At 46.7% G+C, this 27,262-nt stretch overlaps 2 protein-coding genes across 4 annotated transcripts; both read left to right on the top strand.

Annotated features, from left to right (window-relative positions):
• The first annotated feature begins 1,169 nt into the window (after window positions 1-1,169).
• Window positions 1,170-7,320, top strand: LOC103719111 (30S ribosomal protein S6 alpha, chloroplastic). Of its 2 annotated transcripts, XR_001880117.3 has the most exons (3): window positions 1,170-1,581; window positions 5,864-6,161; window positions 6,849-7,320. XR_001880117.3 is itself a non-coding variant. In XM_008808190.4 (2 exons), the coding sequence occupies exons 1-2, from the start codon at window positions 1,201-1,203 to the stop codon at window positions 6,101-6,103; spliced, it is 621 nt and encodes a 206-aa protein (XP_008806412.1). In that variant the 5' UTR covers window positions 1,170-1,200; the 3' UTR covers window positions 6,104-6,395. The 2 variants fall into 2 exon arrangements, 1 of the variants encoding a protein (XP_008806412.1); XM_008808190.4 differs by lacking the exon at window positions 6,849-7,320 and having other exon boundaries at window positions 5,864-6,395.
• On the top strand, window positions 6,862-25,308 carry LOC103719095 (trichohyalin). Of its 2 annotated transcripts, XM_026809415.2 has the most exons (5): window positions 6,862-6,942; window positions 21,374-22,932; window positions 23,446-24,605; window positions 24,708-24,879; window positions 24,953-25,308. In XM_026809415.2, the coding sequence occupies exons 2-5, from the start codon at window positions 21,738-21,740 to the stop codon at window positions 24,982-24,984; spliced, it is 2,559 nt and encodes an 852-aa protein (XP_026665216.2). In that variant the 5' UTR covers window positions 6,862-6,942; window positions 21,374-21,737; the 3' UTR covers window positions 24,985-25,308. The 2 variants fall into 2 exon arrangements, with proteins under 2 accessions (XP_026665216.2, XP_008806396.2); XM_008808174.4 differs by having other exon boundaries at window positions 24,708-25,308.
• Window positions 25,309-27,262: the final 1,954 nt, after the last annotated feature.

The raw sequence follows: 27,262 nt of genomic DNA, 5'->3' as shown, positions 1-27,262 counted from the left end.
TCAAGTGGGGAGACTAAAGATGTAGTAATATGTTGAAATATGTCATTTTGTCATCGAGCTTGTCATTGCGCTGAGTCTATTCACTCAACATACATAATCATAGTATAAATTTGAGATTTTAAATTCTCCAAAAGATTCTTTAGGCCTTACATATTTTTTAGGGCTTTATCATAGAAAATATGCGGTTGTGTCATATAGCCAACCTGAGTATTGAATCCAGGGCGTGATAATTCTCCCATGAAAAGAATATGAAAGACCAATGAAGATGATGACCACACAATCATTTTAAGAGAGGGGCAACCCACTCAATATATGAAAAATGCTTCATTTATTGATACATGGATAAAATCTACCGTCACACACCCAGTGACATGGCTTTCAAGACCCACATGTATGCAACATTATTTATTATTATTTAATCAGGACAGTGTTTTTTTTTATGGTCTCCTTCAATGCAGTCGTTTCTCTTAATAAAAGCCCCCTTTGCCCTACAATGCTGGAACCACAAAACTACAATATTAACCCTCTCTTGCCGAGCAATCTAGAAAGAAATGTAGGGTTTCACCTAAACTTATAGCATCACTTTGTTTTTTTTTTTTTTTAATTTTCGAGCCGAAGAAAAAAAATATTTATCTTTATATCTCTATCTTCTCTCTCTATATGTAATGAAAACTTTGGCCATGTATGCTATCGCCGACTCTCAAAAATGAAACCTCTGATAAACCTACTAAAAAATAAAATTTATATTTTAATTTTATTAATACGATAAGATGTGTAGAAGGAGCAGTGCAGGGTTAGCATCGATAGTGTAGGTCAAGGTGGTTTAAGCGAATTTCTTTTTATTAGACTGGACCAGGGCATTGGTTGGACCACGTAAATTTCATTATGCATCTCCAAAAAAAATTATAAATAAATTAGATAAATTTTTATTAATTATTTTTGCTCCAGGCAATATTGCTTGGTGGAATAATGAATTTATTTTTGCTCCAAATCAATGTACTCCGATGCCGCTTGGTAGATAAAGGTTCACACCTGTGCCATGTGCGGATCACAGCCGTCTATCTGATCCACCCTCCCAGGAACTCGTTAGATGAAATTATGGTACCCCGCGGAGCAGCGTAACAAGCTTCCCCTTGTCCGGTTGTCCCACCCTTATCTGCTCCTTAACTCTCACTCCCGCCTCTCTCTCGCGAATTATCCATGGCTTCTTTAACTTCCACTCTCGCCCTCGCCCTCGCCTCCTCTCCCGCTGCCCTCCGCCCTTCGTCCCTAGGGTTCCATTCCCTCTCTTTAACCTACGGCATTGGATACCTCCGGCCCCGTCTGGGTGGCCGGACCCCCCCGCGGCCGCTCCCCATCCGAGCCCAAACCCTAGATTTCTCGGGCTCTTTCTTCGAGGAAGGGGGAGATGAGGAGAGGGATGGACCCTCCGGCCCCTCGGCTGCCGCCGCTGCCATGGCGCTGGAAGACAAGGAGGAACCGCAGTGCCCGCCGGGCCTTCGCCAGTACGAGACCATGGCTGTGCTCCGGCCTGATATGACCGAGGACGAGCGCCTCGCCCTCATCCAGAGATACGAGGAGGTAATCACTCATGTATCTTCTCTATTGATCTTATAATAATTTCAGAAGAAGAAAATTCTTTATTTTTTTTTAATTATATTTTCCCCTGGCCTCTTCTGCAAACTCATTCTAGTATTACCCTATGCGAATGTTTTTTTCTTTGCTGTTTGTTCTGTTTGCAGTGTCGGTATATTTCCAGTTAATTTTGCGTTGCTAAGTGTTTTCGTGGCATTTATTTTTTGAAGGCGTTAAGCGAGGCCATGAGTTAGTGATAGAATTACAGACGCAGTTGAACTGTTTGTTAATTTGATCTTGATCAGGGTTTTTGGGATACTCAAAAAATAGGTTTTTATACACCCCAACCCCATCCCTTGGAAAGAAAAAGGTAGCACCGAAGAAAGGAAAGAGCGAGATGGTGGTTTTTGTTGTTCCCGCAAAGCGAAGATCATTCGCCAGGCGAATGAAGTGGATCAACCTCTTTCTTGGTTTATCCTATTTGCTCTATCACACCATTTCTTGGTGTGGCTTGCCGCATATAAGGTTTATCCTGACCAGAAAGAGCCGTTCTGCAACTATGCCACTATGGGCGACGACATAGTCATAACAGAAGGTAAGGTGGCTCAGGCATACTCGCAGTTGTTAGACAAACTGGGTGTGACAATATCCACTCAGAAAAGTGTCGACTTCTAAGAGGGGTTGTCTCGAGTTCGCCAAGCATTTCATGGTCTCAGCTCCCAACTCATCTGGAGAATGAATTGGGCCCCTGTGTTGATGATCTACTAGTTGATTCAAGATCTGGGTGATTAACCCCATTTAACTAGTGCCGAAATCGGTCGGGAATCCGAAATGACGGCACAGCACAAGCCGCCATACCCCCGGAGGCTCCGCTTTACCGCAGATCCACTCTGGTTTCGTCCCGAACCTCCCCTTGACCCATCCTCTTTGATTCTGATTGTGGGGCATTCAATGCACTTGATGTAGACCAGAAAGAAGAGGCTTTCCCGAATTCTCCAAGTCACCGACATTGCATGTGGAATCTCCGCTCCAAAAGGGGAGTCCCGCCTTAAACTAAGAAGTGTTGACACTCAGGTGGACACTGAGATCGAGTTTTTTTTTCGAACAAGAGAGCTTACCTTTCTCAAGCAATGCAACGAGAACCTGGAGGCTGTCCTGCGCCTGAATGGGATGAATGTCTCGGCAGTTGGGTACTGACTGAACCCTCAACACGCCTGCAATAGAAAGTTGATAATATAGATGACCAACAGAAGAGGGAAGGAGCCAAGCTCGACCATTTAGGTAGGCTACGGGGGAGATTTTTGAAAAGACGAAAAGAAGAAACTGGCTTACGGGTTTAAGGAAGTCGCTTACGGGCTTAAGGCAGCTCGGGACTCTAGGGCGAGAAGAAGCTTTTCCCGCATTCCTGTTGAGAATGGTCTCTTTGCTCTTCGCCCCTTGTCCATTCCGCGCTTACTTGCCAAAGCTTGTTCGCCCACTCTTCATTCAGGGTGGTTAGAACCAGGGGAGGATCTTCCACCTTTTGGGTCATAGCACCAACACCTGAACACTTACGCTCAGTCTCACTTGCTCTATCTGCTCGTCTTGACTGATTGGACCCTAATTTCTTGTCTCTTATGCCCAGCTCGGTTCACTCTCACTGATGGAAAACCCTAGATCTCCATAGGAAAGCCTGAGCAAAAAGAGGGAATCTCTGAGAGAAGAAGCACCCTTCCACGAGGGGGAAGCTCTCAAACGTAATAGCTCCTGTCCTGAGCTTTTTAGATAGTTCACTCTGCTTCGGGCCGGCTTTCGAGTTGAAACTCCGCTCCTCGGCTTAAGAGCTTTAATAGCTCCTCTTCGAAGGTTTCTGGAGTGTTCCGGCATCCTGCCAATTAACTACCGCCAGCCTAAGCCTATTAGTTAGTATGGAAAAAAGAGTGACGTGATAGCGTGATCTTGAGCTGGAGAGAAGGTTTTCGAGGTGAAGGAGTAGGAGATCAATCTCCAATTATGTACGTCCACGATGTGACGCGAAATGTCTGGCAAAGCACTGGCAAGAAGGGAGTCATTTTCAATGGGTAAGATGGTAAGATGACATTGCACTACATAGGTTCTGGGACCCTAAAGATGATTGACAAATACTTCTTGAATTTTGAGTGTGACTCAAAATAAACAGTTACAAGGCTTGGTTTGTATAATTCTACTAAATTTACTGAGAAGATGAAAGTGTGTCTATATGCGAGGACTGCAGGCGTGTGTTTGGTCTCAGGTGTGCGTAGATCTTGGGTACTTATACGGGGCCAAGGAATCCAAATAACATCTTTCAGCTAGCCTTTTTAAGTGAGATCCTAGGCCACTACACTAAAAGTCTAGAACCTAGAAATTTGGAAAAGTTGAAATAGTAATTCAGTCTCTGTGAAAGATAGGGAGATTAAGGAATCAAGCAAGCAAGGATAAGTTTGGTGGGTCTTAGAGATCTAAATTATAAGTTCTAGTTTATAGGGCAGTCTGCAAGGGTACTCAGAATATAGAGCATAGAGCGAGTCAATGAGAGTATGGATCACATGTATCAAAAGAAAGGTAATTCATTTTGGCGAAAAGAAGGGACATTAAGGAATTAGGAAGCAGACATATTGAAGATTTATTTAACATGAAAATTAGTAGAGCATTGGATTGAAATGTTCACAGTCAAGAAACTGTATGCAAGACCGTAGTGATGCACATATTACAGTGAGCATACATGAACAATCATTAACTTGTCGCCGAACATGTTTGGAATTTTGGAAAGAAATGAATTAATTACAGATACTCCACCCTGGAAGCTTTTCCCCTTAACATATTGAACAGAGTCCATCCACTCATCATTAAGATATCTTTCTAATTTTCCATTTTATTAATTGAACATCCTTGCGAAGTCTAGCCTGTTGTGCCCCTCTAGTTTGGCTTTAGGCCCTTTCTTTTCTCTAAAAGAATACTAGAGATAAGACATTAGGTTCTCTGAACACATCCTTTCTCCTACCAAGGATTATCATGTGTTAGTATTTCTCTGATGCTAGATTTAAGCAAAGATTTATTCAACATGTTATGACGTAGGTGTTTAGTTTCTCCCTCATGTGCATGTCCAAGGAATTTTGCTTATGCTGTTCAAGGAGATTAATTGCACCTATCAATAAAAATATTCATTAAAACCTCAGCCTCACGTGCCTGAGTGTGCCACTTCAATCCTCAGATTAATCCAATTAATTTTTTCTTTAGCAGCTATAGCTTACCAATTTGTGAGCCTCGCACGACAAGCAATTTTGTGCAAATGGAGGGCAAATCACACTTTGATGTAGAAAATGAAAGATTTGTAAGGACATTACGTGCTGACAGCAGGTATTAAATACAACCCATTATGCATTTACAAGATGGTTGGCTGTACATTTGGCGAGCAGCATTTGCAACAACTCCTATTATGTTATCCTGTTTGAGGGAGAGTTTATTGTTGCACAAAGACTTCATTTTGTGGTGGTTTAGTTGACCTCAGAAATGTGGTGCTTCTTTTGGTTAGCTTGGTAAACAAGGTAGCTTGATGTCACTATGAAATCTGAAGGAATGAACTTGGCAAAAACTGTTAACCAAAGGAAAGGTCTCTGTATGCTGAACAGAAGCTAACAACCATGGGTTTGGGTATCAAGCCACACCAATCTGTACCAGCAGGGGCATGATATCCAGTATGCCCATTGTACTGAGCGTCGATACCAAAAACTGTAGTGTACCTACAGTGCACTGATTGGATTACTAGTACAGGTTCCAAAACTGGCACTTAAAACCTTGGTAACAACACCATAGTATTTTGGATGCAGTTCAGAATGAAGGTTCCAGCGAGTTTGAGTTGTTTCCAAATTATCATTCTCCATGTTTCGCTGGTTGCTTTTGGAATATCAATAGCTGTGTGTTGCAATAGATTGTTTGGTGGTGTTTGCCTGACTGACTTCATTTGACAGCTGATATAGTTATGAGTAAATCTTAAATGTTCAATCATGCATGTCTTTGCCATTATGCTCACTGAGCCCAAAGAGAGCATTCTCCAAACCTTGCCATCAGATTATGAGATTTTATAGTTGGAACTAAATAGTCTTGGAATTTCCTGATGCTTTTTCCTATAAATCCTGCTAACTTTGTGATTGGCAGTATAACATTATTAAATTTATTTGTTGTAATAATTTATTCGGCCTTTACCTCACCATTCTTGATGCGCAATATGAATCAATTTTGTAAGTGGCTCAGTCATGTCAATTTGTTTTTTCGGTGGTATATGTTGCAGTTGCTTGTTGCAGGGGGTGGCATGTACGTGGAGGTCTTTAACCGCGGAGTGATCCCACTTGCATACAGCATAAAGAAAAGGAACAAGGCAGGAGAGAGCAACACATACTTGGATGGCATATACCTTCTCTTCACTTATTTCACCAAACCAGAATCCATGGCTGCACTGGAGTCCCGGCTCAATGCTGATGATGATGTCATCCGGTCATCAACCTTCAAGATACGCAAGCGGAAATTGTAGAATCTCTTTTCACAAGAGGGAAAATGGAAAGAAAAAAAGGTTAATAGGTTGCACCGATGTAAGCCTTGTTCCTTCTCTGCTTCTCTTCAAAATTTGTACATATTCGGCTTTTGTTAGGACTATATGATTTCTTCAATGAGGAATCTGAACCATCATGCTTAGGCAGTTGTGCTATAGTTGTGGATTGGTGTTATTGGCTTGAGTTCTGGTACTTCATATTGCCATCAATTGGAAAGTTGTCTTGTGCTTTGCTTAGCAAGTAATAATGAGGTTGCAGGTCTAGTTTGGTGGCTGCTAGTTGGAGCAAATCTTAAGCTTAGAAATTTTTTAAATGTGGTTGTGCTGTAAAAATGTTCATGCGCCAGGCAAATCATAAATATCACTTATTCTGTGATGCTGTAACAGGATACATGAGAAGGCATTTTTTAGTTAAAAAAAAACTTGATTTTCTTTGTGAATCCCTGATCGATTTTCAATTTTGAAATTTGTATAGAAATTTTAGCTGCGAGCCGGAACAAAGTACGAGTAATAGTTCTAATTTTCTTACTGCAGGACAGTGTCTTAGTAATATTACCATACGTAGGAGAGGATCGTTTTTAGAATTTCAGAAGTGTCCAATAGTTTTTTGAAGGGCCTGTAGGAAGTGGGTTAAATTTGTTACTCTTTCAGCCATGCATTTTTCTTTCTTCTGTTTGTTTTTTTTTGGTAATCCAACCATCCATATTTATTATTATAAATTATCCAGGTAATCCATGCGGCTAGGTTGCAGCAGATGCCTGGGCTTCAGGTAGTTCGATGGAAAATTATGAGTGGCTACTTGATCCACACTGCCGAAAAAGGTAATTCCTTGACCTTATCTTGTTCTCTTATAGCTCAGGCAGAAACTTATACTTCCTTTGCAGCAAATCATACTGGATCCCATTGCCGCCACTGCACTCTCTTCTCTCTCACATCCCGTTCTTGATTATCTTTTAATAAGACTTCAAATTGGCGATGTTAACCTGGAGTTGGAGCATGATATTAGCGATGCAAATGGCCTGGCCCACAATCTGCTAACTTTGCAGCTTGGGCCTGATCCATTTGCATATCAGATAATAATTTAAAATGCTCTTATAAACATCAGACATCATTAAAGCAACGTAATAGGAAATATGGGTGTCAGTTATGTTGAAGATGACTGGTTGCATTTTTATGAATGCCCAAATAATCTTTTTTCACTTTGGCATCTGAAAGACTGGAACTATCACAACAGCTTTGGCGAGGACTGCTCGTCAGTATGGGCTTAGAATGAGCTTCCCCAATAAGGCTTTACTCCCTATCTTTACCAATATCTCATACTCCTTTCAACTCCTGAAACTGACAGCTAGGCTGGGCCCCATATGGCAAATGGTGCTTATTTAATAGGAGCAGCTTCCCTTCTTTTTTTTCTTTTACTTTGTACAAACTGCAGAGGTAGATCTTTCTTCTTCTTATTCCTCTTCCAAAAACTTTGATATGGTTTTATCACAATTTACGGCTCGTTTGGTTTGCCGGAAAAGAAGGGGAGAAAGTGTAGTCAACAAAAAAGTAATGAGACGTCTCTTGTTTGATTGGAGTTTTCAAGGAAGAGAGACGGAAAAGTTGTAATCTGATAGAAATATGATTCTCACATTTTATGAAAAAGATTTTTTCATGAGAAACATGAAAAAATTATTTTTCCATGAGCCGGAAATCACTTCATTTTTACTCTTTTTTTTCTTTTCAAAAAAGTCCTTCAGCATTAATGAGGCACTAAAGACCTAATTTTTATTAAGGGTATAATAAGAATTATATATAACTTTTCTAAAAAAATGGATGGTCAACCAAATATAGGCACTCTCAAAATCTGTCATTTTCCCATGATCAACCAAACATGCCAAAAGTATTTTTTCAGACATTCTCTTTCTAGAAATCTACTTTTTAGAAATTATATTTTTAGGAGAAAAAATACTTTCCGTGCACCAAACGAGCCCTTAATATTTATTCTTACGTGGGGTTGGTTGAGGCAATAGGGCTAACATGGTCCATGCAGCAGGGGTAGCTTTCTCCTAGCGACAGGCCACATGGTCAGGCACAAACTAGGCATAAATGGATGGCTAACAATTCCACCGTGCTGTAACTGGACGTTAAGTGGGGCTCCAAACCTTCTGAAAAGATGACCTTACCTGGTTAAAAGACTAACAACGGTGACCGCGCATCGAGGTGAACGGGGAGGTTGTGGGCTGTGGGGTCCAGAATACGTGTCCGCCTGTTACTGGCCGTCACATTATAATTTTTGGACCATTTCTTTGGACCTGTAGCAGCTCTCTTAAGCCATGGCCTAGACCTCCATTGGGTTTGGTCGGGTGCGGTGGGGTAGGGTCAGGGTTTGTCTTTCCCTCGTCACCCACATGAGTCTTGTCTGCTGCATTAATTAATGCGGATTGGGTTCGGTTGCTTTCGAGTCGAGCCGACGACGTCGACTTGGTTTAGATTACTTGCTCTTCCATCTCTTTTGCATAGTTGCTTGCAGCTGGAGAGGCTCTGAAAGAGTGTCCTCAATACCCAGTGCCTTGTAGTCCCCAAGAAAAGGATAGGTGCCAAGGATGTTTTTTTTTTTTTTTTTTGATACACGGGGCTGCTCATACGAATCTCGCATGAGCACAGCTAACAGAGTTAAAAAGAAAAAGACGGCTCGGCGGTAGAGAAACAGATACATAACAAGTCTAGAGAACCTCTTCAGAGTATTGGATAGTAAAAGAGACGATCCAATAGCTGTCCTATTCGTTTCGCGGTACACATGCACGGTCTGAAAGGTACTATATTTTCTCGCCAGCCAATGATTGTCGCATAGCAGTAGAAGTTCTCGCATTCATTTGGCTCTGAAATTGGATGGCCATTTGAGCCAACACGCGAGGCATAGCAGTCCTGCTGCTCCAAGGGTCTTTGTGCAACCTGCTAAGTTGTTCTCTGGGCCCTTTGATTATCCAATGCAAAATGAGCAGTTGGTGTTCTTGCATTCATATATGTATATATATATATATATATTCTTAGGTTTATGTTTAATTATCCCTGAACATTTTCCTTCTTTGAACTACCCTGGTTGGGAAAACTTTTTTTAACATGGAAGCTAACCTTTTAAACAGTGGAGCATCAGAGCACCATCTAGTGTCCTCTTCTAACAACCTCCTCTTTTAAATAATGTGTCCTTGCACTCTTGTCAACGGAAGACCCGCAAACATAGCTGGTCGGCCTCATTAAAGCAATAGCCCGTGGAATATCGATAGCATGGCGTAACGGGTGGGCAGCAAATTAGTCTTTGGCTTTCTTTATAAAAGGACTAGTTCTTACCGAAAACAAGGCTGGTTTAATTGCCAATATCTTCGTCGGCTTGAGTCAGGCTTTGCATCAAATATGGTACACCAAGATTCTTTTTCTTTAATAAAAAAATAAATTGGACTATATATTTTATATTAACTTTATAGAAAGAAGTTAATGATTTTAAAATCAATCACAGGCGGTCCAAATTGAAGATCTAAATCAATCAGAATTCATGCATTTTGATGGCTCGAACATATGTATCAAGTCAGTACAAAAATGAATAGTTTTAATTGTACTAATATAACAAAATATATGATTGAGTACATAAATTAGGTTTGATAAACAGGTCATAGTAAAACATATTTTTATGTATTAAAATTTTCTTTTTTGAGATGATTAGATCAAAAATTATTAAAATATGTGAATTTAATTTATTAGATTATTTTTATAGCGTAGATTATATTTAACAATTCGGATCTTGAATTTGGATAATAAATCATTGGTTTTAAGTTGCCGATCCTTTTTTCAAGAAATTAATATAAAGCATATGTAGCAACTCAAGAAAAATTTATCGAAGTCAAGAAGAAGATACTGCTCGAGTCGTCAATTTGCGCAATTTTGAGTAGTCATCGGGGAAGTTATCAATACTAATACATATTGTTACGGGGGAACTCAGCCACCATGCCCCACGTGACCGACACGCGCGCCCAAGAAGACTACAGCTGCCCCTTGATCCAGTAACCCGACCCCGAGTCGGATATCTTCGGCTTCGCAGCCCGACCCCGAGTCGGCTGCCCCTTGATCCAGCAATCTGATCCCGAGTCGGCAACCTCTCGACAACGACAGGCTGTTCCCCTGAAGCACGCCACGACCCTCTGTCCCTGCAACGGTCGTATCCGGCGCTGCTCCACGATCTCCTGTAACAGCCGTACAAGGCGGAGCTCCACTACGCCCTGTCACGGCCGTACCCAGCGCTGCCCCACGACGTCCTGTAACGGCCATGTCAGTGGCAACTCCATCGTGCCACACGATGACCAACCCCCCCGAAGGACCCCCCAGCCTGGTATATATGCTGCGGGGGGGGAGAAGGGGGGAGGTAAGCAAGAACTTCCAGAGCATTCTCCTACAACCTGCAATTATCTCTCCTTCTCCTCCAATCTCCTCTGACTTGATCGTCGGAGGGCCCCCACTACCCCAGTGGTGGTGCGAGGCTTGCTTGCAGGTTTCCCGGTGAAAGGTGGAGCACAATCAACACCAACCAAGGCAACTCAGACGGAATCCCGTTCACACCGCTGTGCCAATCGTTCTCGGTTTGGACCACCAGCAACAGTTGGCGCTAGAAGGAGGGCACCGAATCTTAGAGCGATCGTAATGGCACGGCGAGGTGGTCGTGGAGCTTCCAATGCCTCCGGTCGCGGGGCCTCTCGCGCCTCCGGCCGGGAGGCCGCTGCGTCTCCAACACATTCTCAGCAACACTCCACCGTTCCACCCCCCATTCAGATGGTCGAAGCCGCTCAGTTCGACCAGTTAGCCCAGCAGGTTCGCACCCTCGCGGAGGCGGTGCAGAACCTGCAGGGTGTGATGTCTCGGGCGCCGCAGCGGGCCCAGGAGCCGCTGCTCCCTGAGCGCTCACCTGTCCTCCTTAACCCGCGCTCCTTCCTCTCCCATGGGGAGGAGCGCCGGCGCGAGGAAGATTCTCGAGCACGGTCCATTCTGCCGGGACCGTCCCATCGGAGCTGCGCGGGGTACGAGAGGCGGGCCCGGGCGCGTTCCCAGACCCCCCAGTCCTCAAGGAACCCGCGCTCCAGTCGGTCCCCCTCTCGGTGCTCCTTGTCTCCCACCCATCGGTCGCGCTCCCTGGACCGGCGGGTGGACGATCTCCACCGACAACTCCAGGTCCTGAAGGGCCACTCTAAAGATCCCTTCGCCGACTTGGAGATCTCCTCCCAACCGGCGCTTGCCTCGAGGATCCTGCGGACCCCGAATCCGCCGGGGTTTAAAATGCCGGCGATCGAGCCCTATGACGGGGCGGCGGACCCGCGGGATCACGTCGAGAGTTTCAGGACCCTTATGCTCCTCCACGGAGCATCAGGTCCTCTCCTCTGCAAGGCTTTCCCGGCGACCCTCCGTGGCCCGGCAAGGGCGTGGTTCGCCGGCTTGGAGGCTAACTCGATCCAGTCCTTCGATCAGTTTACCCGCCTCTTCATCACCCATTTCGCCGTCAGTAGCCGGCGGCGACTGGTCTCCGACTCCCTCTTTGATGTCCGGCAAAACGAGGGAGAAAGCTTGCGGGATTATCTTACCCGCTTCAACAAGGCTACGTTGGAAGTCCGGAACCTGAGCCAGGAGGTGGCTCTTTCAGCCCTGAAGCGTGGCTTCCGAAAGGGCAGACTCACCTTCTCCCTGGACAAACGCCTGCCGCGGAGCTTCCCGGAGCTGTTGTCCCGGGCGAACCAGTATGCGGACGCCGAGGAGGCGGCCGCCCACCGGAGCAAGGAGGCCGCCGAGATCCCTCCAAAGCTCGGGAAGAAAAGGCGAAAAGAGGCACGCCAGGGGAGGAGCCCGACGCCTCAACGTCGGCGCAGAAGCCCGTCGCCGGCGAGGAACCACGGCGCCCTACGCCCTCGTTCTCCGCCCCGACGTTTCAACCGGACACTCCGGGTGGCCTGTACCCCTAGGTCCACGTATCTCCGCTCGCGCCCCAAGCCGCATCCGCCTCGAAGAACGCGCGTATCGCGGCCGCTTAACTGACACTCCTCGCAAGCAGCAACTGGCGATCCGATTTCCCAGGTAACCCCTTAATTAGCACTTAATGCCCATCTGGTGTTCCCCAGGCGACGCTTGGAGAGGAGGAGAAATACAATCGCAGCTGACCATGGAGAAATTCCGTCGGGCGGCGAGCGACAGGCGCACGACCAGCGAGCGGAATTTCCCGAGGCTCGGCCCTTGGATGCCAGGCTAACCCGATGATCATCCCGGGAGCAGACTAGCCTGAAGCCCCGACCGGTCGCCTCGGCTTGCGCCAGCCTTGGCCGACCAACGAGCGGAATTTCCCGAGGCTCGGCCCTTGGATGCCAGGCTAACCCGATGATCATCCCGGGAGCAGACTAGCCTGAAGCCCCGACCGGTCGCCTCGGCTTGCGCCAGCCTTGGCCGACCAACGAGCGGAATTTCCCGAGGCTCGGCCCTTGGATGCCAGGCTAACCCGATGATCATCCCGGGAGCAGACTAGCCTGAAGCCCCGACCGGTCGCCTCGGCTTGCGCCAGCCTTGGCCGACCAACGAGCGGAATTTTCCGAGGCTCGGCCCTTGGATGCCAGGCTAACCCGATGATCATCCCGGGAGCAGACTAGTCTGAAGCCCCGACCGGTCGCCTCGGCTTGCGCCAGCCTTGGCCGACCAACGAGCGGAATTTCCCGAGGCTCGGCCCTTGGATGCCAGGCTAACCCGATGATCATCCCGGGAGCAGACTAGCCTGAAGCCCCGACCGGTCGCCTCGGCTTGCGCCAGCCTTGGCCGACCAACGAGCGGAATTTTCCGAGGCTCGGCCCTTGGATGCCAGGCTAACCCGATGATCATCCCGGGAGCAGACTAGCCTGAAGCCCCGACCGGTCGCCTCGGCTTGCGCCAGCCTTGGCCGACCAACGAGCGGAATTTCCCGAGGCTCGGCCCTTGGATGCCAGGCTAACCCGATGATCATCCCGGGAGCAGACTAGCCTGAAGCCCCGACCGGTCGCCTCGGCTTGCGCCAGCCTTGGCCGACCAACGAGCGGAATTTCCCGAGGCTCGGCCCTTGGATGCCAGGCTAACCCGATGATCATCCCGGGAGCAGACTAGCCTGAAGCCCCGACCGGTCGCCTCGGCTTGCGCCAGCCTTGGCCGACCAACGAGCGGAATTTCCTGAGGCCTAACCCTCGGATGCCTGGCTTAGCGCCGGAAGAATTTCCTGAGGCCTAACCCTCGGATGCCTGGCTTAGCGCCGGAAGAATTTCCTGAGGCCTGACCCTCGGATGCCTGGCTTAGCACCGGAAGAATTTCCTGAGGCCTGACCCTCGGATGCCTGGCTTAGCGCCGGAAGAATTTTCTGAGGCCTGACCCTCGGATGCCTGGCTTAGCGCCGGAAGAATTTCCTGAGGCCTGACCCTCGGATGCCTGGCTTAGCGCCGGAAGAATTTCCTGAGGCCTAACCCTCGGATGCCTGGCTTAGCGCCGGAAGAATTTCCTGAGGCCTAACCCTCGGATGCCTGGCCTAGCGCCAGCAGAATTTCAAGAGTCGGGAGTCAGCGAGACGCTACCAAGAGTTAAAAAGAAGAAGGACGAAAGTGAAATGAAGAAACTCTATTTGCATTAACTTTCATTGTTTCAGGGCTGAGACCCATACAATTTGGCAAAACGCCAACACACAAAGAAAAGAACAAAATACAGAAGGTCAGCTTGGAGGAACCCCCGGGTCGAGAACGTCGGGCACGTCCGTAGGGGGTAGGGAGACGGTTGGAGAAGCAGCAGGCAATGGCGCCGGAGGGGAGTCGAGAAGGGAGATCCCACTCAGGTCAATTTCGGGGTACTTAGCCGACACCCTTGCCAGGCCTTCCTCGAAGCCTAGGACAAAGGAGTCGGACCCCGCGTCCGACATATCACGGACGAACTCGTCGGACTGACGATAGGCCTGTACCGCCTCCGACATATCACGGATGAACTCGGCGGACTGACGATAAGCCTGTACCGCCTGACGCCCGATCTCCGCACTCTTCTCGGCCAGCGTCGCCTCTGCTCGCTCCATAATCTGAGCTTTTGCCTCCAAGACCTTCGCCACAATCCGGTCATCCGCCTCGGAGGAGACCCTCAACAGATCAGCCTGGGCCTCCTTGTGCTTCGCCTCGGCAGCGATGCGAGCAGCCTCAGCCTCCTCCAGGCGCGAATGAAGCTCCTGGTCGCTCGCGCGGGACTTCTCCAAAGCCGACTCCAATTCGCCCAGCTTGGCTTCAAGAGACCGGGTCCGGTTGCGGGCGTTGTCGGCTGACCGCTGGGCCTTCTCCCACCTCTTCCGGTAGTCGGCAGCCTTCCGAGACTGCTTCTCGGCCCGCTCCTCCGCCTTCTTGATCTCGCCCTCGAGACCTGAGGCAACCTTGAGTTGCTCCCGAGCCTCCAACAGTTGCTTCTCGAGGGTGGCGAAGCCGAGTGCCTGCTCTTCGGCTACCTGGAGCCTCGTCTCGAGGTCCCTGGTCATCCTCCCCGCCGCAGCCTGACCTCCCTCTTCTGTTGCCTTCAGTTGGCTCTCGGCCCTCGCCAGAAGCCTCGCCTGTTCCTCGTAGCACTCCTCCAGGCGGATCATGTACTGGGCGAGCTAAGAGATAGGAAAAACGAGGGCGTCAGGCGGGGATCAACAGAGCCTATAAATGATGAAAGCGACCGAAAGAGCACTCACCGACATGAGACAGACGCAGCTGGCAGCCCCAACGTCAGGGACCCTCATCTCCCGGACCTGCCTGCGGTCCTTCTCCAGCAGTACCGTCTCGATGAGGTTTCGGGCGCCGGCGAAAGTGAAGGCCGACCCCGACTTCTCCCCGGAGTCGGACGGTGGTTCCGCAGCCTTACCCTTACCCATCGCCTGGGGAAGAGTCATGCTGACCACGCTCGGGGCGGGGGCCGCCCCTGGAATTGACAGGGTCCTGCTCGGCCGGGGCCTCGGCGCGTCCCTCCTCGTATCATCCGGAGCCGACCGAGTCGAAGGCTGGGCTGGGGATCGATCACGTCCGACCCGTCCATCTTGGGCGCGCCCGGGTGATGCCTCCGGAGAAACGGTAGTCTCGGCATCGGAGGGCTGATACAACGTCAACTCCCGGTCCGCGCCCGCGGCGTCCCCCTGATCGGTGGGTCCGGACCCGTCTGTCGGCGTCGGAGTCGCCTGCCGGCGGGACTTCTTCGCCGGTGGAGCCCCGCTCGGAGGAGCTCGTTTCTTCCTCCGGACTGCTTCCAGTAGGGACGTCCTACCAACAGCCGTTGCCTTGTCCGACCGCATGACGTCGTCGATCTCTGCAAAAAGGACGAGGTGGTCGGAGGTTGAGAAACTGAAGGAAAGAACGAAACGAAAGAGGAGAAAAGAGCTAAAAAAGAAATGGTGGCGGGCTCACGGTCAGTGGAGACCGAGCTCAGACCGACGTTCACCAAGGTATCCTCGGAAATAAGGCGACACACCGGGGGGAGCCGACCCTCGGCAACCAACTCCTTCAAGACGGTGACGCCGTCGGATTCCTCCCTCGACAACCTCGATAGGCCAATCGGGGACTTCATCGGCGTCTCCCAGGTTGCCCTGATTCCCCAAGAGGGATCTGCGTCAACGAAAAAGAAGCGCTCCTTCCAGCCGTGAATGGAGGTGGGAGCCTCCTTGACGAGGCCGCACCCTCGCCGCGCCGCAAAGCACCACCACCCTTTATCCTGGGGGTGGCCACTCAGGCCATAGCATTCCCAAAAGACATTCAGGGTGGCGGAAACCTCGTGCATGCGGCAGAGAACCTGAAAGGCTGTCAGGGCGCGCCATGAGTTCGGCACCAGCTGCGTCGGCGCCACTCTTAAACCCCGAAGCACCTGAACGACTAAGTCCGAGGGGGGAAAGCGGAACCCGGCCTGAAGAATGCCCTCATTGATGGCAACCTTCCCTGGAGGAGGATGGGACATCCTCTCCTCAGGCCCCGGGAGTGTAACATTGCAAGCCTCGGGAAGGTGGTATCGAGCCACGAACCTATCTAGGTCTTCGGCGGCCAACTCCGACTTAATGCGGTCTGCTCTCACTTCGCCCATCCCTAATGGCCAGTGAATCTACGGTCAGGACAGGGTCGAAAAGGGAAAAAAGACCGGAACGACTGGAGTACACTAATACAAAAGGAGAGTATGGAGAGCCCTAAATTAAAGAATGGAGCAACTCACCGGAAGAGAAGGAAGAACAGCTCCGAGAGCGTCAAAGGAGGAGCAAGCGAACAGTCCGACGGCGATGACGGCAGCGCAAAGGAGAAACTCGAAGATGTCTGTAAGGAGAAAGGCGGACGGAGGAGGACCCCCGGTTAAATAGGCGGAAAGGTGGGTGACGCCCCGGTGACGCCAGAGGACGCCTGGCTGCCGAAGGGTCGCTCGCGCCCCCAAGGCGAATCGACGCCATTAAGGAAGGATGTCCGCCGAAATCCTCAGACTGCCAGGTCAGCAACAACCGCCATACGCCATAAAGAAGACGGGGAGCTCGAAGCGCGCGCGCCTCTTCGAGGGATGGCGGCAATCTCGAAGCATCACTTCCTTCACCCGTTCCCCTCCTGGTTCCAGGCTCGGAAGTGGGGGGCTACTGTTACGGGGGAACTCAGCCACCATGCCCCACGTGACCGACACGCGCGCCCAAGAAGACTACAGCTGCCCCTTGATCCAGTAACCCGACCCCGAGTCGGATATCTTCGGCTTCGCAGCCCGACCCCGAGTCGGCTGCCCCTTGATCCAGCAATCCGATCCCGAGTCGGCAACCTCTCGACAACGACAGGCTGTTCCCCTGAAGCACGCCACGACCCTCTGTCCCTGCAACGGTCGTATCCGGCGCTGCTCCACGATCTCCTGTAACAGCCGTACAAGGCGGAGCTCCACTACGCCCTGTCACGGCCGTACCCAGCGCTGCCCCACGACGCCCTGTCACGGCCATGTCAGTGGCAACTCCATTGTGCCACACGATGACCAACCCCCCCCCCCCCCGAAGGACCCCCCAGCCTGGTATATATGCTGCGGGGGGGAGAAGGGGGGAGGTAAGCAAGAACTTTCAGAGCATTCTCCTACAACCTGCAATTATCTCTCCTTCTCCTCCAATCTCCTCTGACTTGATCGTCGGAGGGCCCCCACTACCCCAGTGGTGGTGCGAGGCTTGCTTGCAGGTTTCCCGGTGGAAGGTGGAGCACAATCAACACCAACCAAGGCAACTCAGACGGAATCCCGTTCACACCGCTATGCCAATCGTTCTCGGTTTGGACCACCAGCAACACATATAATCTAGACCCTTGGAATTTTTGAAGCTCTATACATTGATTATCTAAATGAGATTTATTTAATTTTACCTAAACCCAATCTGCAGCTTGAGATGCCAGACATTTTGATAAAACTAACCTAGCATGATTAGTAGAGGGGTACCGTTTTTCTCTCGCAAATTCACCAACCCAATTAAATCGGATAAAAAGTAGTAATTCCACCCATTCCAGCCAATAAGCTACTTGCATATATTTTAGGTGGGGCTGGAAATGGACTGGGCCAGTTGAGGTTAAGCCTTGGACTAGGCCCAAAACTGTTCAGGTTAAGCTTGGACCTAAAAATAGGATCTAAATAAATTTTGGACAACCTTTGATACATTAGCTAGCTTGGCCCTAATCTGCCGCTCGAGCCCGTCTTCTCGGTTGAAGCAAAAACCTGAACACGGCCTAAGTTTGTCATTAAGATCTTCTTTTTGGTAGGAGTCTCTTAGGCTGCGCCAAGCATTTTGGGCTAATTAGTCCAAGAATTTTGGGTCAGTCAAGCTAATTCGGTCCAACCAAGTTTATTTAGGTCAAGCCTAAGCACGGATAAGGATTTGGAAAAAAGGAAGGCCTAAAGATCGAAAAAGCTTTTGGGTTGCATTTGATTAGTGGTGTGGCCTACCGACTGATTCTAGTCCTAATTCGAACTAATGTGTGTGTGTGTGTGTGTGTGTGTGTCTCTCTCTCTCTCTCTCTATATATATATATATATATATATGATTGGATTGAGTAGATTTTCATTCAGATCTGACATTAATGATCCAAATTATTGGATGTGATATACTGCCTCTAAACTACTTACACACCAAAAATTCATGTGATTTAGCGATCTCTAGCTTATGCATTGAGTGGTCAAAAATTAGATAGTTTAAATGTAATAAAACAAAACATACTATTTTGATTACTTGATGCGCATGCCAACGATCTCCAAATCATACAATTTTTAGTGTACAAGCAGTTCAGAGATAGCAGATCACATCTAGTGGCTCAGATTATCAACGTTATCATATCCGAGTGGAGATCTTCTTGACCGGATCCTAGTCTATCTCTAGTATGCTATTTTATTTTCAGACTCAAGTGCAAAGTTAGATCTTCTTCAAGGATGGAGACCACACGTCGGTTATTTTATTTAAGCCCAGAGCCTCTCAAATAATGTCCTTGTCCTAGATTTTTTAGCACATTCTTTCAATATATGTATCATGTGGTCCCATCCCTCGAGGCAGATTATGGTAAAGTATTGATCCATTTGTAACGACTTCTAGACTTACTAGTTATATCTCTTGTAGAACCCCGGGCATTGGTCTCTCTTTCCTCTTTAAAACCTTGGGCTCCTCATACTAAAAGTTTTAGGATTTGGCCACCTTAAACTCGTATTTAACGCCTACATTAGGGTTGGAAACTGTCTACAATCGTTTAACATCTAGCTTTATGTACCGAATTGACCATGTCTCCCTCTCGGTCTGCATCCCAGTGTGAGTCGTAAGTCATCAAGGACAATTCTTAGGTGCTTATCCTAATTGTCACGATCGGTGTCATCCTCTCTTTAATTCCACTAATCTCTCTCTCCTCACTCTTGTTCTGGCTTGGCTCCATAATACCACCTTTACTGGTGTTGATATGATGATCTCCTTCTTATGAATTAGTCTAATTATTCTCCTTTTCCCTTAGCCTACGCAGCATTTCCTGTGCTTCTCTTGATGTGCTTCTCCTGTGCACCAGTAAACCTGCACGATACCTTGCTTTTATAATTCGAGCTTCATCTCAAAGCCAAAGGCTTGACCCTTCACATCTTACCATTCTCTGTATGTGCAACCTAAGGTACACCATGGCCAAGAGGATGCTTGGTGGAAAGCATCTGAGTGGTTCTAATTATATATTTGCAACTCTCTCACCTCCTATCCACGTATGCATATGAAGTAGTCTTCAAGTTATTTTTACTATCTTCTAGGTTTTCAAGGCAAGTTATTTTATTATCTTCGAGGGCAGTTTGGGTTATCTCTTCTTGCTTGGCAAATCTCAAACATGGCAGACTCGGCTGCAGCTAGTGAAGGAAGTTGGGGTTCAAATCTTGATGATATTGTTTCTCCAAGTGTTAAATCTATGTAATTATATTTGATGGTGCTCTCATTATCATTCTTTAAAGAATGAGGGATGAAACATAAAGTGCTGACCAAAGTAGATAAGATTAGCAGCCATCCCAACCGGCTCACCCAATTTTCAGAAAATTGGTTTGACTGAAAATTAGGAGCTCCAACTACTACTTTTCAAGGTATAGCAGGCTCCCTTCAAGAAGCAACCTAACTCAACTTAGAAATTAGAATGCTGTGATTCCATTGGAAAAAATGTGGTCTCCATGCCATTGGGTGGAATTAATCTAATGATGAGAAACATCTTTGATCTTTGTTTTCTTGGACCAATCTATTTGGTTGGGTCGGGGGCAAACAATATCCTCGGGAACACAGCAAGAATGAAAAGTTTAAAGACTTGTTTAACCATAAACTAGATTATATCCAAATCACCACTGTGGTCCATTGTCATTAGAAGATCGACTGCCACTTATCCATAGGATTGCACAAAATCGAGCGATCGCAGCAATGATAAACTAATTTAATCACCTAATCACATCTTTTAGCCTAGTCCTAGCAAGAGTGATCACTAAGCTTCATGATTAAAGTTGGGTGATCACCTAAGAGGAAGAGATAGCTTTCCATGTGGCTTCTCTCCTTTTCCTTGGGACTTCAGATTGGTCTGTTCCCATACTTCAAGATTTTGGGAGTGGTAAATTATGAGGGCTTGCTGCTATCCATATGGCATGGGACTCCATTCTATGATGGTCTGGATGTCGTGCTTTTCTTAAGCAGCTCCCCACTTTACAGGTCTCCAAAGAGGGGATGAGTGATTTAGAGACGAGAGTAGAGAAAGCGTCGTTTTCTTGGATGGGTTGTTGTGATGATGACGAGAGATGGGGACTAGACGACTTTTAAGCCATCTTTGAAGGGCACATAGAGATGAGTTAGAGAGGAAGATGCAGTACTCATTCATGCATTAGGATATTGCTTCATGAATTAGACTTTTGAACGAGCTGGGGAAGCTTAAACAGTAACTACTAACTACAACAATAAGAAAAGTGACAATTATTCATATAAAAAGATGATGCTGATGTAGCCTTTAGGATTCCGCAACAATTATTGCACTGGATGTCGCCATCCTCTGTGAGGTCTCTGCTTTCTATGGCTTCCAGGCTTGCTTTTTCCTCTCATATGCTTGGTTGGTTGGGTGGCAATTTTTTGATTCCTTTTCGGGGATATCCCTTTTATCCTCTGTCATGCATATAATTTTTTTTTTTTTAAGTACGTCAGCAGCATACATTAATCTCGCGTGAGCATTGCCATCAGATAGGCGTATAATTTAATGCAAGCTGATTCTTAACATTCTATGATAGTCTTAGACAAATTCCATGGCATTTTAATATTACGAGAACATTTTTAGTTGAATCAATGCCTAATGGAAACCATTCATACGATCAAAGCCAAGACCTGATTGTTAGATTTGGACAAATATTACTTTATAGTTAAAATTTTCGAGCATCATCCACATATAAAGGTTTGACATGTGGGTTTATAATAAAAATTTTACTTTTAGGGGTGGGGGGAGCAAATAATCCTCATAAAGGTTTTCCTTCTCCCTTTTTGACATATTAAAGATACTTTAACATTTGGAACCGTCTAAGAATAATTTGTATGTTTTGGGTCACCTCCTCTTCAAACTTTAGAACCATAAGGTAAAAAGCGTGTTCCTTTTTTGGGAAGTTTGTGGAACGTATTTAATATGCTGTCTCTTTTAATATAGCTCGAGTTGGATCTTGTGCTACGAGGAGGACAAACTCAACTCAGACCCTGATCTGTGTCCTTCATCACAGGTGAAAGCTGCTCCTTTCAGTCACCATGATCGGACGGTCAGAGGATCAAAAAAAAGAAAAAGGGAAGAGAAAAAAAAAAAAAAAAGAAGGGCATTCCGTCGTCGGTATACAGGCTTAAAACCAGGGCATCCACACGTGCCAATCTCACGCCATCCACATCCACCTCTTCCGGGTAACAGAAATCCACCCCGCCCGCCATTCCTCTCTCTCTCTCTCGTAGTGGGAAAGTTGGGTTGCTGCCCGCCAAAAGCCGTTTGGTTGCTCCGGTTAGCAGCAGCATGATCGCCTCCGATTCCAGAGTCTCACAAGTCCCGCTGCTTGTTTCGAGATCTACCTCGTAATCAAGTAAGAACCGCGTCGAGGAATGATGGGCGAGAAGGAGCCATCGGCTTCGCTCCAACGGATGAACGATGGCAACTACGCAACGTACTTCGGCGTTTCCTGCGCTTTCGTCGCTCTCCACCTCATGTCGAGGAGGAGGAGGAGGCTCGATATGGAGCACGCCCAACGGTGCCGCCTCGAGGAATTGATGCTTCGAGGGAGCGCGCAGCTCCTGGGGTTGCTTGTGGAGAGAGTTGGGCGAAGGGAGGAGGCATTGGAGGAGAAGCTGCGGAAGGCTGAACTGGAGGTTGACGAGCTGAAACAGCGGAGAACTGAGGACGCCAAGGCCAATGAGAAGGTTGCGAGCATCTTCGCCGCCCATGAGCAGAGATGGATCGCGGGAAGGAAGAGCCTCGTGCGTGAGATCCGATGCCTCGTCGCCGAGTTGCGGATCCTGAAGGCGAGGAACGAAGAGGTCGTGCTGGACTCGAGGAGGAGAGCCGAGGAGGACGAGTCCGCGATGCGTGTTAAGGATGAAGCCTTGGAGGAAGAAGCAGGGAAGAGGAGAGAGCTGGAGGAGAAGCTGCGATTGGCGGAGGAAGCGATGGAGGAACTGGAAGAGAGGACGAAGAAGGAGGCGCAAGAGCGCTCGGCCGAGCTTTGGAAGCATAAGACGGCGTTCGTGGAGCTCGTCTCCAACCAGCGCCAGCTGGAAGCTGAGATGGCTCGTGCCCTCCGGCAGGCCGAGGCGGCGAAGCAAGAGCTGGATGAGGTCTTCGAGCGGAAGGAGGAAGCAGTCGCGATGGTCGAGAAGCTTTCTGGGGAGATCGTCAAACTTCAGAAGGATGCCGAGCAGAAGGATAAGATCCTATCGGCCATGCTGAGGAAATCCAAGCTCGACACCGCGGCCAAACAGATGCTGCTGAAGGAGGTGAAGATATCGAAGGCTAAGAAGAAACAGGCCGAGCTGGAGATGGAGAGGTGGAAGAACATGTGGGAGTCGCGGCACAAGAAGGGATCGAGGGCGGCAAGCTCTTGGGAGGCAGGTTGTTCGCAGAACAGAAGAGCAGAATTCCAGCTAGAGAACCGTGGATACGGCTCCAGGACTCTGCTTTCAGAGTACTTGGAAGCTGAGAGCAGGAAAGAGCATGAATCTTCCTCCGCAAAGGGAGAAAGCTTCATCACAACAATTGAATGTTTGGACCGGGACTCGAGCGATGGGAGCGACGACCACCCAGGTATCTTTTTATTTCTTATAAATGCTTGGTGCTTTGAACCTCTTCATTGATGCATCATAGATGTACTGCGAATCAAAATCGACAAATCACTGCGATCTGAAATTTCTGTAGACAGGCAGGTATCAATTCCCCCATTCTCTGTTTAATATCGGGCGATGTTTTCTTCTTTTTTTTGATGATTGGAAAGCACCGAAGAAAGATCTGCATCTCTTTTGAGTATTTCTGAACAATTTGCATCAAAAAAGAGTATCTCTGAACAATTAACAGTAGTATATTTAATTTTCTGGAGTTCAAAAATTTTGATCCAGATTTGGTACTACAATTTTTTTAGAAAATCTGGGGTGGATGTGCAATGAGATACCTAGAAAATTCAAGAATTGTTTCTTTTGAGGGAAAATGTGAAGAATTCTAGTCAAGTTGATCGATGTAGCAAGCTGCTATTAACATATGCTCCTGCTCACTAATTTATGCTTCCCTTTACTGAGCTGCTCATCTTTTCCTGCTATGAAACAGTTAGCGATGACTTTGAACGACTGCAAGATTGGGTTCGCTTGGAGACTGAGAAGTATGCGACCATCCTTGAGCAAAGGCATTATGCAGTGATAGAGGCATTCACAGAGCAACTGAGAATCAAAGATGAGAAACTAGAAGCACTTCGATGGCAGCTTCTAAGCATGGAGCTCGAGTCAAAGCGGCTTCAGTCTCACATAGAAGGACTCGATGGGAACCTGTCTCACTTCAAAGAGGAAAACTTTAAATTGGAAGCCCTGTTGTTGGACAAGGAAAAGGAGCTGAAATTGTTGAAAGAGGAAATCAGATACCACGTCCAACACTGCCAAAAGAATGACTCAAATTCTTCTCCCCGTTTCGACCACTTGAAAAGGAGTTCTTCCAGTTCTGAGTCCTGTGATTCTCAGGCTCTTTGGTCAGAAGTGAAGATCACAAAGAGGAAGCCAAGGGAGAAAGAGCAAGAGTCGAAAACCAGCATAGTTAGAGGCACCCAGAAGGTAGTTGCTCGAGAGATGGATGGTCGGAATGCCAACGAAGAAACAGAACTGATGCACCTGGAATCACACAAAAATAGAGAATTTATGTGCAAAGAGAGTACAGCTACTGGCGCCAGAACAATTAGTCCAACAAATGTAGCACCACCAGCCGATAAAAATTTTGAGGAAAATGCGATTGTCTGTGTTAGTGAGACACCTTCAGAAGAACCTAAAAGAGCGGAGAATACATCAAGGGACGAAGTACAGAGTATCATCCTGACATCCCAGTCTCCCAAAGAAGAGAGCGAAGAAGAGAAAGAGGTTAGCATGGACCCAGGTAATGTTCACTTGATGAATAGCTTTCAAGAAGGGGCTGACATCGATGGTAAGTTGTCATCAGTTGGGCCATCGATTGTAAAGAAGGATTCTTCTTGGAGAATGGATGTTCATGCTCTTGGAGTTTCTTACAAGATCAAAAGGCTGAAGCAGCAACTGCTCGTGATCGAAAAGTTGGCTGAATCTCAAGCAATGAATCAGCTGACGACCAAGGATGATGCATCAAATGACAGAGCTGATGAGAACAGGCAGCAAGATAAGGGGGTCATGATGATGATTTCTTCACTAAATAAACAAGTGAAAAGGTATCAGTCTCTTGAAGAGAAGACAGATGACCTGTGCCAGAGAATGGTAAGAATCCATTTCAGGTTAATGTCTATTTATTTCTTGATTTTTGCTGATAACTTAAAGATGCAACTGGCATTTTTCTTCTCTTTTTTCCCGTTACCTCAGCACGAGAACTACCGATCTGGAAGCAGCAGGAATTCACAACTTGGCAGGACAAAGGAACAAACTGAAGCACTCAAGCACTTCCTGGAAGAAACCTTTCAGCTGCAAAGGTATATGGTGGCGACAGGCCAGAAGTTGATGGAGATGCAGTCCAGGATTGCTTCCAGCTTTGCTGGTAATTGCGAACTTGGTGAGTCTGTAGGCTTCAATAAAAGGCTGTTTGCAGATAACGTAAGAACTCTCCTCAGGGAAATCCAGAGGGGTGTGGAGGTTCGGATAGCTCGAGTTATTGGAGATCTTGAGGGGACTCTAGCTTCTGATGGCATTCTTCACAGGTGAAAATGAAATGAGTTTTAATTGTTTTCCTTGTAAACAGTGCGATCTTCACAATATGAATCATAGGAAATATAGATAAACCAAAAGTGTTTTTTCTTTTCTTTTCCTTTCTTTTTTGGAGTATATTTAGGAATGCTTTGTTTTTCTTTTGCTGCCTGAGCTTGTAATGAAAGTTAAACTCCTGAGAATAAAGTGTTTCCTTTTTCTTTTGCTGCCTGAGCTTGTAATGAAAGTTAAAACTCCTGAGAATAAAGTGTTTCCTTTCTCATTATTCTGGTTCTCAAGTGCACGAGTCCATACTCTGATACTCTAATACATGTTTCCATAATATTATACCAAGGCTGGAGTTTACAAAGTTTACAAAGCAATGTTTCATCATCTCTCAACATATCTCCATGGAAACTGGGGAATTCAACAGAAACCATCATCACTTTCAAAGGCTCCTGTTGGATAGCTGAGTTGTATTTGATTCCAAGGTCTCAAATTGCAAGTATTCTTCGCAGCTGATTTGAGTAAGCCCGGATTTACGCTTGGGAGCTATCGAACATGTATAATTCTGAGCAACAAAGTGTTGAGCTGATGTTAGCTGCTTCACTGATAGTCGACAACATTGTTTCTGCTGGATATAACCAGTTTAAATTGTACACCCGATATCAACATTAAAAGTGACAGAACTTCAAAAGAAGAGAATAGGACAATGGTTTTGTCGTTATGACTTATCTTCCAGACCATGCTTTCTAAAGCTGCAGCAGAGTGGTCTAGACCATTTGCAGCCCTGTCAAAAAGAGTTCATCTGATCACCTACTTTTTAAACCATTATTAGTTATCTCCATTCACTTTGATACTTTAACTGTGCAAATCCCTGTTCTCCAAATGCTATAAAACTTCTGCTTGCTTTGCTCTCACGGTGTTTTTAGGAATCTTGTCACTTTTCCATTTGTTGTCATGAAAAGTGTTGGCAAACTGAATGGACTGCATGTGATACTAAAGGCATCCAGCTTCTCATTTTTCTTTGTTAATTAATGAAATTTAGTTGGTAAGTGATTTATGCAAAGTGGGTGTCTCAGTTCTTTCCCTGTTCTGGCCATCTGTTTTTTCCTTTCTTAATGATACAAATGACTGAATTTTACTGTCTGTCTCCATTCATTCAAGCCAGACCTTTTTCTGTCAAATCCTTACATTTTGTACAGTAGCAGCTTGCTCATTTTTGCTCTATTCTCTCACAATCCATAGTGGGTTTGTACGACTCTGGAAATCAACCGAGGCCAAGTTTAAGAAGTGGAGAGTTACATTGTTGGTTGGTGGCATTAATTTATTATGTAACAGTGGCCAAGTGGCGACAAATTTTAGGTGTTGCATGATAGGAAGAGAAGGGGTCCTTTCAATACTATATATATATATATATATATATATATGTGTGCGTGCTCGAACTGCGTTTGACGACAACTATAAGAACTTAACCTCATGCTCTCAATGGAATGGGTTGGGGAATGGGAGTTGTCATCGTGAATGGATAAGCTAACCTCCTCCTAGATCAAAGCTAGCAGCAAAAATAGAGAATAATGGGAAAAATGTTTGACCGTGCAGGCTCGCATAAGATTCTTGTGCACATCCACTCTATAAAATATTCAGGGACATGCTGAGTTTTTGACCCATGCATTAAGATCGACAAATATGAATTTCGATGCACAAGTGAACAGCGTAGGCTAGCTGTGCAGATGCAAAGCCTTATTAGGTTCGTGCAAATGTTCATCGAGGAAGAGACATATTCTATCTCGAAAGAAAAAAATTTCAAAAATTAAAGAGTAATTTTATGGGCCCTAACTTTAATACCAAAATATTTCTTCACGGTTGTCATGCTACATAGGATGAGAATACTGGCATGATTGATGGGATCGGTGTGATGCCAATCTAAACTAGATACTCAAATGAGATTTAAGGCATATGTCTCATATTACTTCGTGGCCATAATTGTTTTATCAACATTATTGCTCCATCTAAGGAATATCAATAGACCTAGCCAAGAACTGATATTTACGCAAAATTAATTGGATACCTAAAAAAAAAGACAACCATGCAAGATACAGGTTGCGCACACATAGACCGCAAATGAGAGAAGGGCTTGCTTCTATTTAAAATGCGAGCATCTAATTTTTTTAATTTTCTTTCAGACAAAGCTAGTATATTTAATTTGAGATTGTCTTGGTAGTGTATTAGTTGCC

The sequence above is a fragment of the Phoenix dactylifera genome, chromosome 11 (assembly GCF_009389715.1).
Source record: "Phoenix dactylifera cultivar Barhee BC4 chromosome 11, palm_55x_up_171113_PBpolish2nd_filt_p, whole genome shotgun sequence".
NCBI lineage: Eukaryota > Viridiplantae > Streptophyta > Magnoliopsida > Arecales > Arecaceae > Phoenix > Phoenix dactylifera.
Note: the sequence above shows the minus strand (reverse complement) of the source record. Positions and strands in the feature narration are given on the sequence as shown.

What these genes read in the sequence shown, in the direction of transcription:
- LOC103719111 (XM_008808190.4), top strand. Translation starts at nt 1,201, where the DNA reads ATGGCTTCTTTAACTTCCACTCTCGCCCTCGCCCTCGCCTCCTCTCCC. An exon ending in TCATCCAGAGATACGAGGAG is followed by an intron (nt 1,582 to 5,863) that starts GTAATCACTCAT and finishes TATATGTTGCAG; the next exon opens with TTGCTTGTTGCAGGGGGTGG.
- LOC103719095 (XM_008808174.4), top strand. Translation starts at nt 21,738, where the DNA reads ATGATGGGCGAGAAGGAGCCATCGGCTTCGCTCCAACGGATGAACGAT. An exon ending in TGGGAGCGACGACCACCCAG is followed by an intron (nt 22,933 to 23,445) that starts GTATCTTTTTAT and finishes GCTATGAAACAG; the next exon opens with TTAGCGATGACTTTGAACGA. An exon ending in ATGACCTGTGCCAGAGAATG is followed by an intron (nt 24,606 to 24,707) that starts GTAAGAATCCAT and finishes CCGTTACCTCAG; the next exon opens with CACGAGAACTACCGATCTGG.